At 41.6% G+C, this 14,506-nt stretch overlaps 1 protein-coding gene across 3 annotated transcripts in view; it reads left to right on the top strand.

The window, feature by feature from the left end:
- The window catches only part of LOC110975887 (uncharacterized), a 63,586-nt gene that overhangs the window by 12,837 nt on the left and 36,243 nt on the right, over positions 1–14,506 (top strand). For 2 of the 3 annotated variants that reach the window (XM_022228752.2, XM_022228751.2), the window contains exon 3: positions 12,164–12,283. In XM_022228752.2, the coding sequence (XP_022084444.2) occupies positions 12,164–12,283 (120 nt within the window). Of the gene's footprint in view, positions 1–3,520; positions 3,648–12,163; positions 12,284–14,506 lie in introns of those variants that run through there. The other variant, XM_087133788.1, reaches the window with a different exon arrangement.

Raw genomic sequence — 14,506 nt, 5'->3', positions numbered from 1 at the left:
TTAAAAGCCTTGGCATTTGGCAATTTTTGAATTATCTGTTTTTTTTTCCCGGTTAATTTTGTCCCGTGTCTTATCAAATCTGCACATCAGTAACTAGGTAGTGCTCTTGGTCATAATAAAGTTTGCGAGGTGAGGCCGTCTTCCATACAAGAAAAAGAAATTCCTCGGGACACAATCATGACAGATCAAATCACAGATCAATAGCCCTCATGCACATGTAACCTTGGACAATATGCCCCTTGACTATAAAACTGTTCCGTGTACACTGTACAGTTTGCTTAATTAATCAAATCTTGTTCAAGACAATTTTAATCTGAATTTGGACACGGTACTGTATGTTGTAAACCTTGACCCTACGAATGGGTTATTTGGACACAAAACCTTGACGCTTCAGACTAATTATTAATTCTATTTGGAAATAGGAAAGTACATTTAATTGATTCATGTGTAGGCAAGAGAGTCTGCTTTCAACCACCTTCAAGCTGGCCTTACTGAAAAGAATTTTGCTTGTCAGTTACTTGTACATGTATTTCCTTCCGATTAATGTGGTGGAAATAAGTTGTTTAGAAAAGGGGAAAAGAGCTCTTTTCATGTGTATTGTGTTTTCCAGAAGACAGTCTTCTTCTTGGAGGGCTTACATGTACATGTAATTGATCGAGACTTCCTTTCTCAGTAAAATCTCCTTTTCAAACCACGGCCTGTTGTTTGTAGAATGAGGGAGAACAGACGAGCAAGATGGAAATGAAGTCCATACTGGTAGTTCACATTTAAATTGTGCTGAAATACATACACTGTACAGTATTCATAATAGCAAAAACAAACCGAACCGAACAAAACAAACAGAAGAAACATGAAAACCAAACCAAAGAAAAAAATGTGCAGTCGTGTTCTCTGGTTAGGGCATAAACCTAAAACATCATAGAACCTGTATCATGTTAAAACAATTTATTGAAAATAAAAACATGTACATGTACTTATGGTGCTGACTTAGAACCCCATTTTTGTACATGATGCAGTGCACTGGATAATCAAGTAATTAAACACTACAGTTATACATGTACATGTACATATGTATTACAAAGTCTCACTTTTGCAAAGTTCATGGCAGAAATGCTTTGATGTTCAGAGTCTCCTTACAGAACAGAAAGTACAGTGCATGTAGCTGTTTATTTTATTAGAAATACACATGTACATATGTAAATAGTAAAAAATGGTCATGTTTGTCAGTTGCGTTGTTATTTTGTGTTTTGGATCATATTCAACTCAGGTCAGCTGTCCATTATGAACAGAATGAAAAATGGAATTGGTTTCACATTCATCGCAAATGCTGATGTCAACTGAAAATGGAAGTTCTGGAAAACATGAGCCAAGCACTTCATCCATACGGAGTGGAAATGTATTTATTTAGTTTTCAGTATAAGACCATACTTTGAGGCTTTAATTCACTCAATGAACTTTACCAAAGGGCTGCTTTTGTGCGTGTACCATACACGTAGATTTCTCGAATTGTGGGCAGTGCTGGAGTACTGTATACAAAAGCAATGTTATGTGTATAGCTTGCTTCCAAATCTCAACTGGTCCCCGCCCCAGCTGAAGAAAAGAAAACTACAGGTGTCCTGGTGAACTTGGTAAACTTTCCACAATGGTAATTGAAAAGGAGGCCACCAGATGAGAGGAATCAGTTTTAGTTTGAATTGATTTATCGCCGTTGCCTTAAAAAGTACGCGTACATGTAGATGGAGAGCTGGAATCCACCACGGTCTGATGAACTTGGTTTATGGAACAGGTGTTCAAAGACAGTTGAATAAACCTGAGAGTGTATCGGTACACGTGCCTGAAACAGCCCCCTTCTTTGGACAGCTAGGCCTGTCTCCTGAGCGGAACCTGGCTCTCCCCCATGGCCGGATGGACTGATTCTAAGAGCATTTTTCTCAAAAGGTTCTGCTGAGATTACATGTACCGGTGTTTCACTCCTGGCAGGAATAGACAATTTTATGTCTGACAAATTATCGATTTTTCGATGAATCCGAAGAACCGATGCTTGTGTGAAATCACATTCGGACTAGAGACTTCCTTTGAGCCTTCGGCTCACTTGTCACAACATTCAGATTCTCCATGTACATGAGACCCTTTGATTTGTACACACACGGCACAGTTGTCCCACTTATGACATATGAATGTGTGTTTGTTCATGTACATTAATGTACAAATACCTTAATTTTAATGCGTACAAATGTACATGTAGTGGTTTCTTTCCGGTGTTGTCTGCTAAAGTTACATGTACATTAATTTGGCTGTTGGGTGGTTGCTTCAACACTCGTGACCAGTCCTGGGGATGTTGTTAAATGCAAAATTACATGTGTACCCGCATTGCCCTGCCATCGGCAGCAAATGATTGAAGTTGAATTACCGTACCCAATCACTCTCAAAAGGGATTCTGCGTGTCAAGGTTCGGGGCAACCTCTTGGTGAATGCACTGGGCTTCCTCGTCAGGACAAACCGATCAATTTCACGGGAATTGGTCAACTTATAGTAACATTCTCCTGAATGGTAGATTGTGCCGTGGCTGGGCAGGTAATCCGATAAACCCAGTTGGTGTTATTAAGCGGTGTGGGACAAGTTGAGACGGACAATCTCTACAAGGCCGGCATTGTTGTACCGGTAGCAAGTGTGAATGACTTTGTAACTGAAGAATTAACCAGAGATTGATCCGATTGAAATAGAGTTGGTACATGTGTGCTTTACAAAGGCAATGCAGGGTTTCTGTTGAAACCATATTGCTGATGTACAATGTACATGTACGGTACTCGTACCTTTAATCTAAAGTATGAATTGTGTTATTTACTTGGCCATCAATGTTACTTTACAATGAAACATACTGATATGCTATACATGTATGTACAAATACATGTACTTATCCCATATGTACATGTACGGTGCATTAATTGTACATGTCACTGCACTGATTAATTTTGCGTACAATTCTGTGCAACCTTTACTGTTTCTTACCTGATTTCAGCATTGTTTTTTTTTTTAGTTACCAGTAAATTTGTACATGTATTTAATGTATGAAATGTTCAGTTGAATTTGTGTAATATTGTATTCCATGTAAACTGTACTGTACATGTGCAGTACAGTGTCGTCCACAAATTCAGTGTTCGAATTAAATATTGTCTCACTTTTGTTTTTCTTAGAAATGTACCGTTTAGAGTATTGCAAACAAGAATTACATGTAAATGATACCATACAGCCATGTGATCACTCCATGGTTGTCAGTACATTTACATGTTCGCCACAATTATCAGTACATTCACCCCTATTAAAGCAGTGTAGTCACACTTCTGATTCCCAGCTCTAAAATCCATTCAGTTTGATGCTCGGGCAAATTTAGGGCCTGCTTGTTTCACGCGGATCTGGATCACGATCAGTGATCTGTTGTTGGTTCACGGACACTGGAACCCGCCCGATGGATAGTGGGAACCAGCTCTGGCATCACCGATCGCAATCCAGATGTGTGTGAAACAAACAGGTCCCCGGGCCAAGCCCACTACCGGTACACTGAGTGTCTGGTCCTCGGTCCTTGCACCCAACCATGATCGCAGCGAGCAGACTCCTTGCAGTTAATGATTAAAGTGGGTGTGTTTCAGGTATGCATGTTGCCATGCACATTGTTGCCTATGAAGCCTTCTGTCTCGGGGGAATTTTGCTCCCCCCCTTCAGATTGGCTATCTTTGCTCCTTTTTTGTTATGGATGCATGATAGTGGCTAACGGCAGTTGAACGAGGCCTGATCCAGTTCCATTAGCTTAATTCAATTTCCTAATGGACGTTATTGGTTTATCTTGGCAGCAAGTACACAGTGTCAGTGTTTTGAGGGAAATGTTGCAGAAAAGGCAAAGGTTGTTATTTTTTTTTTTTGGACCAGAATTTCATGCCATGCTACTGGTAGTTACATGTACATGTACAGTACATGAAGGTGGCCATGAAGCCATCAGTGCACCCCCCCCGGTTGTGTTCTGGTCGGATGTATTTTATTTCATTCTTGTCTTACTTCTGTTCAGAACCGGCTTCATGTATTTGACAATTTAAAAGACAGGAATCATGCGTGCACACAGGCATGACAGGCTTAGGAGAGACATGTGCGTCTAGCTTCCTCCACACGAATGGAGCCACGGATTCAAACAGATGCCATTGTGGCAACCTTCAAATTATCCATCACACCGCAGCAAATCCCTAGATTTCAGCCCTTGAATCGGTGTATAGGGACTCATTGATCTTGGCGATGCCATTCACACGTAATTACAGGCAGCAATGTGACCATTACGACTACTTGTTGATCCATAAGATGGACCGAACTTGTCACTTAAATAGGTATCTCTCCTGGGTTCAACTCCATTGGCCCCCACCCCTTTGTTGTACCGGTACATGTACTGGATCCAGTTGATCCATCACTGACGGTATAGTATGAAGAATCTGAAGTCAAATGCAAAGGATCTTACCACCTTGCAGTTTCCCTGCGAAGTGTGACCGTACAAGCCCCAAATTAAGTTGGATCCACTCCCGGACATGAAACAATAATTTGATGAAATGAAACTTGGTTTCGTTGTCTTCTGGGCAACTGATTTAATGAAAAAGTTGTGCTGCTGTTTTCACAATGGTCGTTTCAAAATTTGCAAAGAAATTGAGTGTCCGGCATTTTGGCTTGGTTTCAGATATCTGGGTTTCTTGTTACAGCCTTTTCACATGTTTTGGTCCGTTAGTCATATTTCTCTCCTTTACAACTTACACTTAACACTCTCCGCAGCTTACGCGTACAGATTGTGACGCACATTGAAAATGTGTTTCTAAACGCACCTTTGTGGTAAAGTTTATGCGTGTGAAATCTGGTTATACATGCATACATGTACATACATGTACAGTGTATACATACTTGTAGTTCCAAGGTGCAGATTGTGTGAATCTCAAATGAAGCAGGAGCGCTCCATTCCTTGCAGTCTAACCCATGCCCTGTCTCCCTGATTGGGAAACTGTCCCTGTTTAGCATACCGCAAGTCAGGCACCAATAGCCACCATCCCGAAGTTACCATGGAGACGGCTTGCAACAGTAGCTTGGAAGGTTGTGGCTGTGACGGATGGAAGAAACTTGGGGCGTAGGGCCTGTTTGCATGAAATCATGGCATACGATGCTAGTTTTTCATTTCTGACACACTGTATGTTTGTGAATGTAAAAATAATTGAATGACCCAGCCTGTGATACATGTCGGTCTGATGTACTGATGCACATACATGTACGTGTTTGTGTAAGATACCCCATAATTTTTTAACAATAAAAAGTCAGGTTTCATTTCAAAACCAAGATACCCGGTAGTTGACAACATGATCATGATCCGCTCAAAAATTAATGTGATGAGTTGTGACGGTGTCACCTCACATTGATTCTTAATTCCCGAAGGAGATTAATGTCTGCCTTGAGAGAAATATCCATATTGTGCAGTGAGCTTTTGTCCGTTACGGTAAAAATCACAACAGTGAAGGGTGGGGATATTGTGGCAGATTGTCGTAAAATTTTCATGAGGAGTGGTTGACACATCACAGATATGCTGGGCACGATTGGCTGATCAGCTAGATCACTTAGTCACTCTGAGTGATTGATTGAACCTGTGTGAAATATTCAACTCTATCCCCCCCCGTTTTTGAAACAACCTTCCTCATCCGTGAATTAGACAGGAAAGGCTATTAGCAGATGGCAGAATTATCAACAACTCATGGAAGAACATCAAGCGATCATGCAAAGATTGAGCAATCACACATTTGAAGTGATCACACATATTGGATTGGCTCGGAGACAGGCTAAGCCCAGGCACCAAACATTTTTTATTAGAAACCAACCAGTCAAGTTAAAGAAGATGTACATGTACACGTATTTATATGAAGGAAAAAAAAGTTGCAGTACATGTATGTGTACGTGTGCACAATCTAGTGCGCTTTGACGAAGTAGTACATGTTGGTCTCAAAAGTATTAAAACTGTGCCGTAACACTTGGTTCTTTTTAATTTTTCAGCGCACCCCCCCAGTGAGCAACCATTTTAACCTCTACAGTTTTAGTTAAAAATGCTATCTGAACATAGCCATGGCTACACAAGCAATTTGGATTGTGCTTGAATACACACATGTACTGTACATGTACATGTAAGTCTGTATTGTATTCCCGTGGGCAAAAATAAGTTATACACATGTATGCGCAGGGAGGTGTGTTCATGTTTAAGTGAAATTGATATGCCCATCTGTGCATTCGGTGGAGCTGTCGGCGGGGTGGTTATCTTCCAGCATGGAGGTAGAGTGGGAAATGATTTACCCTTCACTTGTGACAAAAGAAACAGGTTCGTCTGCAGTAAGGCACCTGGGCCCCTTTCACAGGGTTGTGCCGACTTTGTACGCTGAGCTGAAATAATCCGGGAACCAGTCAAAGGACACTACTGAGTGCATGACATTTTAACTGGTAAAACCCTCATTTGCTTAGTGCAGAACATTCTTTGCTTAACGAATCTCTGTGGGTACCGTTGATGCTCTGCGAAATTGACTCCTGGAGTTTAAGGTGTAGTTTTTCTCATCTCACCTCCCGAGTGGCAACTTCCACCTCTGAGGAAAAACTGCATCCTCAGACAGCCAACGTGGACCTCTGATCGCCAACCCGGATGGATGCCACCTGCGCACTGCTGGTTGATATGAACATGTACCATACATGTGAGAGAAGATCCTACGCCCTTCACAATCAGTGCTCGGGATTGATCATTAACCTTACCTGTAGACGGAGACAGAACACTTGATTTTTTTCCCCCAAATTGACAGACTCCCTGACCAAAGCTGCGTAAGTGTTTGCAGGATATTATTATCGCTTGTTACGGACAGATGTGCCCATGATGGTTTCGCCCCAGTGTACAGTGTAATTGCAGCTGCAATCTGTTTGGTAACTGTGGTCATTACCGGTACTTCATAGGAAGAATTTCTTGGATTGTGCTAAACGATGTGTACATGTATTTTCAATATGTTTATTGACATTTTTTATGTCTAAAAGATTTGTACCGGTAGTTTTTCTGAAAAACCAGCAATCACTATAGGTCACTAAATAATTAATACATGTTCTTCGTGTCTAGGCAGAGGTGTAACTTTTATGGAATGAGGGTGTGATTAATTTTTTTGGACTTCAGATATACGATACCGTACATGCATTTCTCAATACGGGCATTTCACAATAGTGCACCTCCAAGAGTTTGCGATGCGTTGGCCAATCACAATGCGCGAAATGGTCGACCCAATGCGTGTCTGGAAAGGGTCGACAAATTTCGCATGTTGTGATTTGCCAATGCGTTGGAAACTCTTAGAGGCGCACTATTGTGAATCCGCCGTATTAACCTGGCACAATGCCACCTTTTTTGTACCTCTTGATACATAATGTACAGCGTGTACTTTTATAATTGAATTTTTATCTCAAATATCACGTTGAAATTTATACCCAATGTAAATTCATCTACGTTGAGAAATAACTCAATTGTAATTCCGACAGGGCATTGTGAATAATTTATTATCTGACTCACTGTCACGGTGCTGATATTGCAAAATTGGACGATTGCAGTCTTTACCAAGGAAAAATGCTTCTGAAATGGCACAGTTTTATACCCATGGAAGTCAACTGGTGCACGTCAATCATGCTTGTATTTCACTCACCCATTACGCATGTACATGTGCAATGTAATTCAAAATTGCCCTAGTCTTGAAAGATATGAAAATATCACCGCATCGGCTATATTTTAAAGTTTTTATTCTCCCTTAAAACCCAACCCCCCTAAGGTGTTTGTAAAATCATATTGAGATTGGAGGATTCGGGACTGTTAAGCCTATCCCTTGTTTCCGAGGGGGGGAGGGGAGTGATAACCTTTATTCTCTCTGACGCATTCACCCTCGGTGATTCCAAACTTTGTAAGAGCCAGCACATGTACATGTAGTTGTTTCCCCGTTAGCCGTCTGTCTGCTTGTCGGGCTGTCTGTCCGTATAATCGGCGTCACTGTGCAGATCATGAAACCAAACTTTGACACAATGTGACATTTTCAGTATTTTCTGCCTGTAATTCACTGACAGTTTATGGTTGATATTGGTGTCACCACCGGAGAAAGAAAATATCCAATCAAACTCAAAGTTGCATACGAGTCAGAAAAGTGTTCAGTTTGTCAGGCAGTTTTAATACTTGTCCATGCGTTGCCCCTGTGGTTCTGTAGTTTGTAGTGAAAGAGAGGAAACACGCCGTTGCACATGGCCACTTTTTCCTTGTTGGCCCCAAAATTAACGGTACATCTCTCATTTCCTGTTTTGAATCAATTGTCTACATTTCCCTAAAATGTGCTTTGCTCTTCCCTGGGCACCACGTTCCTTACAAATATTGCTGTGAATGGGTTCTGTACTTTCCTAGGAGTTTCACTCTCTTGTCATTGCAAAGGCTGTTCCATTTATTTTTGTCTTCAGTCCAAGCTACTTCTCCCTTTCGTTAGCAAAGCACTCAGTGTACATGTAGGGTACATGTGTATATATTGAAGTTCCTTTTAGTTTTGGGGGGACGTGCGTGTGTGGAAATGATACATGTTGAAAGGAGGAAAAAAGGGAATTTAACTGTTGCAGAGATCGTGGGCACACAGTGCGTACTAGAGCTTTGCAGATGTTAAAACTACATGTACATGTGTAACGAAGCTAAAACATACAGTACAGGCACCTTGCATTTTCTTTTTCTTTTGTGTGGGTGACATAACATGAAACTGATCCATCAGACAAGCTGACTTGTAACTGTTGTACATGAAAAGAATCCACTTGTTTGGACATTCTCACACCTGGGAGGGGATTCTATCACTGTCTAGTTTAACTGACATTATTTGTTCTTCAAGTATTTAAAAGTGTACATGAAAAGGTATTCATATTGGACATACATGTATCTTCAAAAGTTTCAATGCAGTCTTGATCGAAGATTTGTTCATACATGTATACTTGCTGTGCACTCTACTGTTCTCATTGAAACGCTTTTCATTTGTGTGCATTTAGTTGAAAAGTTGCCTTTCTCGAGAGTGTTTCACCACGAACCTCATAAAAGTAGTTTGAAAGTGGGTGCAAGCCATTCTGCAGTAACAAGTCACAGAGTTTCATTGCAACTTCCCGACAAAAATGACACATGTACGATGTCTCTTTAAAACTAAACTGCCCACCTTTTAGGCTTAAAATATCCTGGATGCCAGCTTGATGCTGAAATTGTAATTCATTATCCCATGGTGACAATAATGACTTAACACGCCTTACAGCAGACTGTCTTGCCCAAGTCTTGCATCACCACATTACCCAATCCTGAAGGAAAATCACAGATACTGAAGTTCGTGTACCGTAGGAATATGAGATTGACGGCTGCAATTTTGACAGTGCAAGTATGTTATTGATGTACTTCTACTCGTGTAGTACATGTACACCCACTGCACTATAGAGACATTACTGGCCCTTGGCTTGTCTCAGGGTTGCCCGTAATCATGGTAATCGTGACGGATTATCTCTGTCAGCATCATGTGAAATTGTACTGGCCCACGTCACAGATTCATATGATCCCGTCTGATTACTTCACTTGATCATCCGTCATGGGATTCTGTTGTTGACAGGCCTGCCAACATCCGTGATGTGTTGTTAGCGTCTTACTGCCTCATCCGGGAAAAACTCTAATTAGTTTTTTTTTTCTTTTTCCCCTTTCGGAGTGTTGTTTGCAGTTGGATAACTGCCGTAGTGTTAGGACTTTATTGCCATTGGCCGAGACATCAATCTTTATTGACAGCACCCACCTTGCCAGCTGACAAGGCAAAGCCCCCCACCCTGGAAGCAATTGTGCACCAGTACTGTGGAAATTTGTTTTGTCGCATTTGAAAAATTAGTTCCTTGCTGAGAATGATTTCAGAATTGATCTGCCTTTTCACATCATCGTTCTTCTCTGCCATAAACTGTACGAAAAAAAAGAAATTAAGGAAATATTTTAAATGAGGCGTTCAGGCTTTGCTGATTTCCTGAAAGCCAAATATCACCTTCCATTGCAGGGAAAAAACCAATTCTATGTTCGTGACAAATGAAAACTGTAGAGTCAGATCTAGTCCACGATCTCTGGTTTACCAGGATGAAATAATGTCATTCTTTCATTACATTGTACATCTCTCTCTTGCCACTGAAATGTCAACATTTGTCTCTCGCCAAGCCAAAGGAAACTTATAATCTGGACCCGATTCAAAAGACACAGAGTTTGGGCAGTCCGTCAGCATCAGACCCTGGGGACACAAATTCAAGTCATGCTCGTGTGTTGTGGTGCTGCTGTGCGGATACTAAAGTTCATTTATGAGGCCACTACATCTACATGTAGTACATCTGCAATCGATGTCAGCCGGTTTCAAGACTGGCACAGAGTCTCATTGCCACAAAGCCTTCTGACTGAACCAAGAGGCTTTGTCGGTGGGGGAGAGGAGGCTTCAGGGCTGCAATGACACAGATCAGTTGGCACAGTGCTTCATAGTGTTACGTACTATACATGTACATTGTACGTACTGTACATGTACATCTCTTCAAACAGATCCAGTAGAATAGTCCAGAACAGTGTCCACAAGGCCTGGTACAATCCTGTCTCTTATCCCTGCACCAGTTGGCCCTTTCATGGACTGTAAGCCAGACTCCCCATGTATACAAAACAAACAGACCGAGATTGTTGGGAGACAATAGTGGCCTACCATCCAGGGCCATGCATGAGATGGATGTACATGTACATGTATGCCTACTACGCACATGTACATATGTACATGTATGTATGTCATCAGAATTGTTGATTCTGGGTACCGTAAGGGGAAAGTTCTATTTAAAAAGGCAGCAGAACTTCTGTGATGCCCTAAAGATAGTGAAGATTTTTTTCTACAAGTTAAAAAGTAAAGTGCACATGTGCACGTACATGTACACGTATCAGTGCATGTGAATTGGTACGTGTTTGTTGTTCTGTACTCGATCCACTCCATCTGTAATGCACATTGTTACTTGGTGCACGGTTTTCCCCGCCTGTTCAACTGTGAGGCGGCCCACCTCACTGATTTTAGTGCCCGCCTCCGGCTTTTCTGTTGAATTTGACCACCTCATACTCCGAATAGACTGATGGAAGGAAAAAGCAAAAGAAGTTTGATATTTTGAAATCAGTTTCAAATCATTCAGAATGGTAAAGAGGGACACTGAATACAAGATTGATTTATTTTAGAGGGGAAAGTTAGAGTAAATGTGGTTATATACGTCTACTACTGTATACATGTAGAATTAATTTTAGGCCTTTTGAAAACACCCGCTTTTGTTTTAGACACCAGAATATATCAGTACCCTGGGGGGAACCCTGACTTGGTGGACGCGTACCAGCCCAACTGTCCCAGCTGGCATTGTGATGTTGAGTACTTTTACCACTAGAAACATTTGGACTGAGTTCGGGGTTCATCTCTACAACATTTGTGCAGGATGCAGAGAGAAGACAGGAATTAAATTTGTGGTGTTCTTCAGTCAGCTTGTCTCTCTGTGTATGCTCTTGGCAGCCTAGTGCTAGATTCTGCTTACAGAGCCTGCATTAAGTGACTGGGTAATATACATGTACATGTATTATCAGTTGGCTTGTACATGCTCACTTCAGTAGAAGGTGTTCTGAAAATGATGCATTTCAGCACGTGAAAGGGGTAACTATTTGAGCATGATCAGTATGGGTCTATCTTTGGAAAAAAAACGGGACAGGACTTGTGAAAGAACCTGCCAACATGGTCAGGGTATCGACTACAACACTGCCTTGAAATCCATTACTTGCAAATTGATATTTTTTTTCACCAATACAGGTGATTCACAATAGTGCGCCTCCAAGAGTTTGCAACACGTTGGCCAGTCACAACACGTGAAATCTGTCGACCCTTTCCAAACGTGCATTGGGTCGAAAGATTTCGTGCAAGGTGATTGGCCAACGCATTACAAACTCTTGGAGGCGCACTGCTGTGAATCTCCCGAATCGCAGTACATTTTACTCCCTTCTGAAAGCTGATTAGAACCTTCAAGTCATGGCTGATGGCAATTGGTTTTTTTTCTTCCACAGTCACAACAACAGGACATCCCAGTGGATCCCACCCCCAACCTGTTGGTCCCCCAAGGGGGAGTGTCTACCCTATGGCTGGGAGGAGGCGGTGGACAAGAACGGGAAGCATTACTATATCAAGTAAGGACAGTGTTACTCTCAAGATCATATTTTTTGCTCTCCAGCAAGAGAATCCTAGAATTTTTTTTTCAATTTCCAGTCTTTGAAAGTCATGAAAGTTGAATATAAAAATGACAGAAATCACGGATAAGGCACTTAATTTTGTAAAACTAAATTATATCCCGGTTTAAACTATTGGAGGTTTGACTTGAATACCCCATAGATGCAGTTTAATGGAACAAGTTACACAGTTTTGGGTGAGCCTTTTGTGGGTCATGGGTTTTCATACACATGTACAGTAAGTTGGTCATGGAAAAAAGTTGTGGAGTGTTATTGCCAAAAGGTTGAGGAAACCTTCCAGCGTCCGACTGTGATACTCCTGTGTTGACTGGCTCAGGAGACACCGGAAGCCTGACAGTTCTAGTCAGGTTCAGCAGAGGTTAAAAATTGTGGCTTTCCCAAAACGAAACGATTCATTTGTTGCCGGTCCAGTGGCTGATTGGGTAATTTCTCTCTCTCTCTCGACCATTTGAAGAAATCCAACGTAGTTGCATGTATTGTAAACTGAAAAATTCACGTAGATAGTTTGGTGATGATGAAATTACTGGAGATGAAATCATAACAATTTTGGCAGTCACAGTGAGGGACACGGGGGGTTCAACAGCTCATAAAATGAAAGAATATGGAAGATTCTCTCTCCCCTGGCCTATTGTAGTCCTTCCCTCACCTGCTGTATAAGAAATGAATTCTTCTATGCATGGCTGTGCAAGGCAAATTTAATCCCAGGAGCGCAATTACGAGAAATAGGAACTTGTCCACAAATGCAAGCTCAGAGAGGTTTTTTTTTTCAAGGGTTGGGGGCAGTGCGGGAGAATGTAAATGTGAAACAAAAGGAAAAACTAATTCTCCATAATTTTCCAAACTTTTGCCACGTAGAGGAATACTCCAGTGTTGTGCCACAGAAAATAAATGTGTTGAAAACCTGCCACGTTTGGGAAAGAAAAGAGCTATGGAGATCTCTCAGGATTTTACTTAGGGAGCACAAGCACCCCAACAGACTTCCCTCTCACTACATGTACACATGTACATGTACAGTATGTACAATTGTACATGTACATGCGTGTCACTGTGGCAACTTTTACCTACTGGTGCTTGATAGACTGTGGTCGACCTTCAGTATAAAATCAAAGGAATAATCCACAAATTGTTCAGTGATCAAGTACTCTTTGAAATGTACTGCATGATGGAAATCCCCCTCCTTCAACACTCGCAGGTTCAAGCAAGTTGAACATTTTACCAACTTTGGCTGTCTGTGTACTAGTCTATGTAGGTGGTAGGCAGTAACTCTAGGCAGGTATGTGTACATGTATTCAAGGCTCTGTAAATCCACTGAACCAGGTGTCGTTGCCCTGGTGAGGCGTGAGACCCACACACTCTTGGCCGAGCAGACAGGTGACCGGTCACAACCCTCTGTCCCCGTCTCTCTGTCCGATTGGCAAGACTGTAATTTCCTCCCTAGTGGATCACCAACAGGGACACCACCAAGTAACACTACCATTAGATTTCCAATTAGTGGGATGTTGATTCCTTCATTGATGTCGCACCTGCAACCTGCAGGGGTGGGACCGGGGAAGAGCAAGACAGATTCACTTGAACTTAAATATGGTGTCAAATGGTTAATCCGAAAATATTCAGTTACATGTACTGTACCACCCTTTTGGAATCTTCTGATTCAGGTGCGGTGGAGTGAGTTACACCACCAAGGTGACAAAAAAACAGTGAATTATCGCAAGTTGGTGATAACAGTCTCCCCATGGCAACGAGTCATGAAGCATTGTTGGAACACATTTGATCTGATTTCCTGGGGTTGTGCATTCACATTAGCCCATTGTAGAACTGTAAGGTACCGGTACATGTACATGTAGATCCGTACATGTACATGTGCGTGGCTAGCAATACATGGACATCATTACCTGTATACATGTAGTAGTGTGTACCCTATACATACACCACATTTTAAACAACCTTGTTCCATGAAAGGCAAATCCAATATCCTTGTACCAGTACAATAGCTTGAAGCGCCAAAGTTAATATACCGTACATGAATGTACATTGTATTTTACCCTGGAAATCTTGTTTCCAAATCATGGGTGTCTAAACGACACATTTTCACAGGAAAACTACATGTATGCACACCCCTATTTCTGTGTAATGTATTTTCAAAGACGCAAGGACCTGAATGAT

This window comes from Acanthaster planci, linkage group LG02 (genome assembly GCF_054643075.1).
Source record: "Acanthaster planci isolate LZ-2023a linkage group LG02, COTS_SCS, whole genome shotgun sequence".
In the NCBI taxonomy this organism is placed as follows: domain Eukaryota; kingdom Metazoa; phylum Echinodermata; class Asteroidea; order Valvatida; family Acanthasteridae; genus Acanthaster; species Acanthaster planci.
Note: the sequence above shows the minus strand (reverse complement) of the source record. Positions and strands in the feature narration are given on the sequence as shown.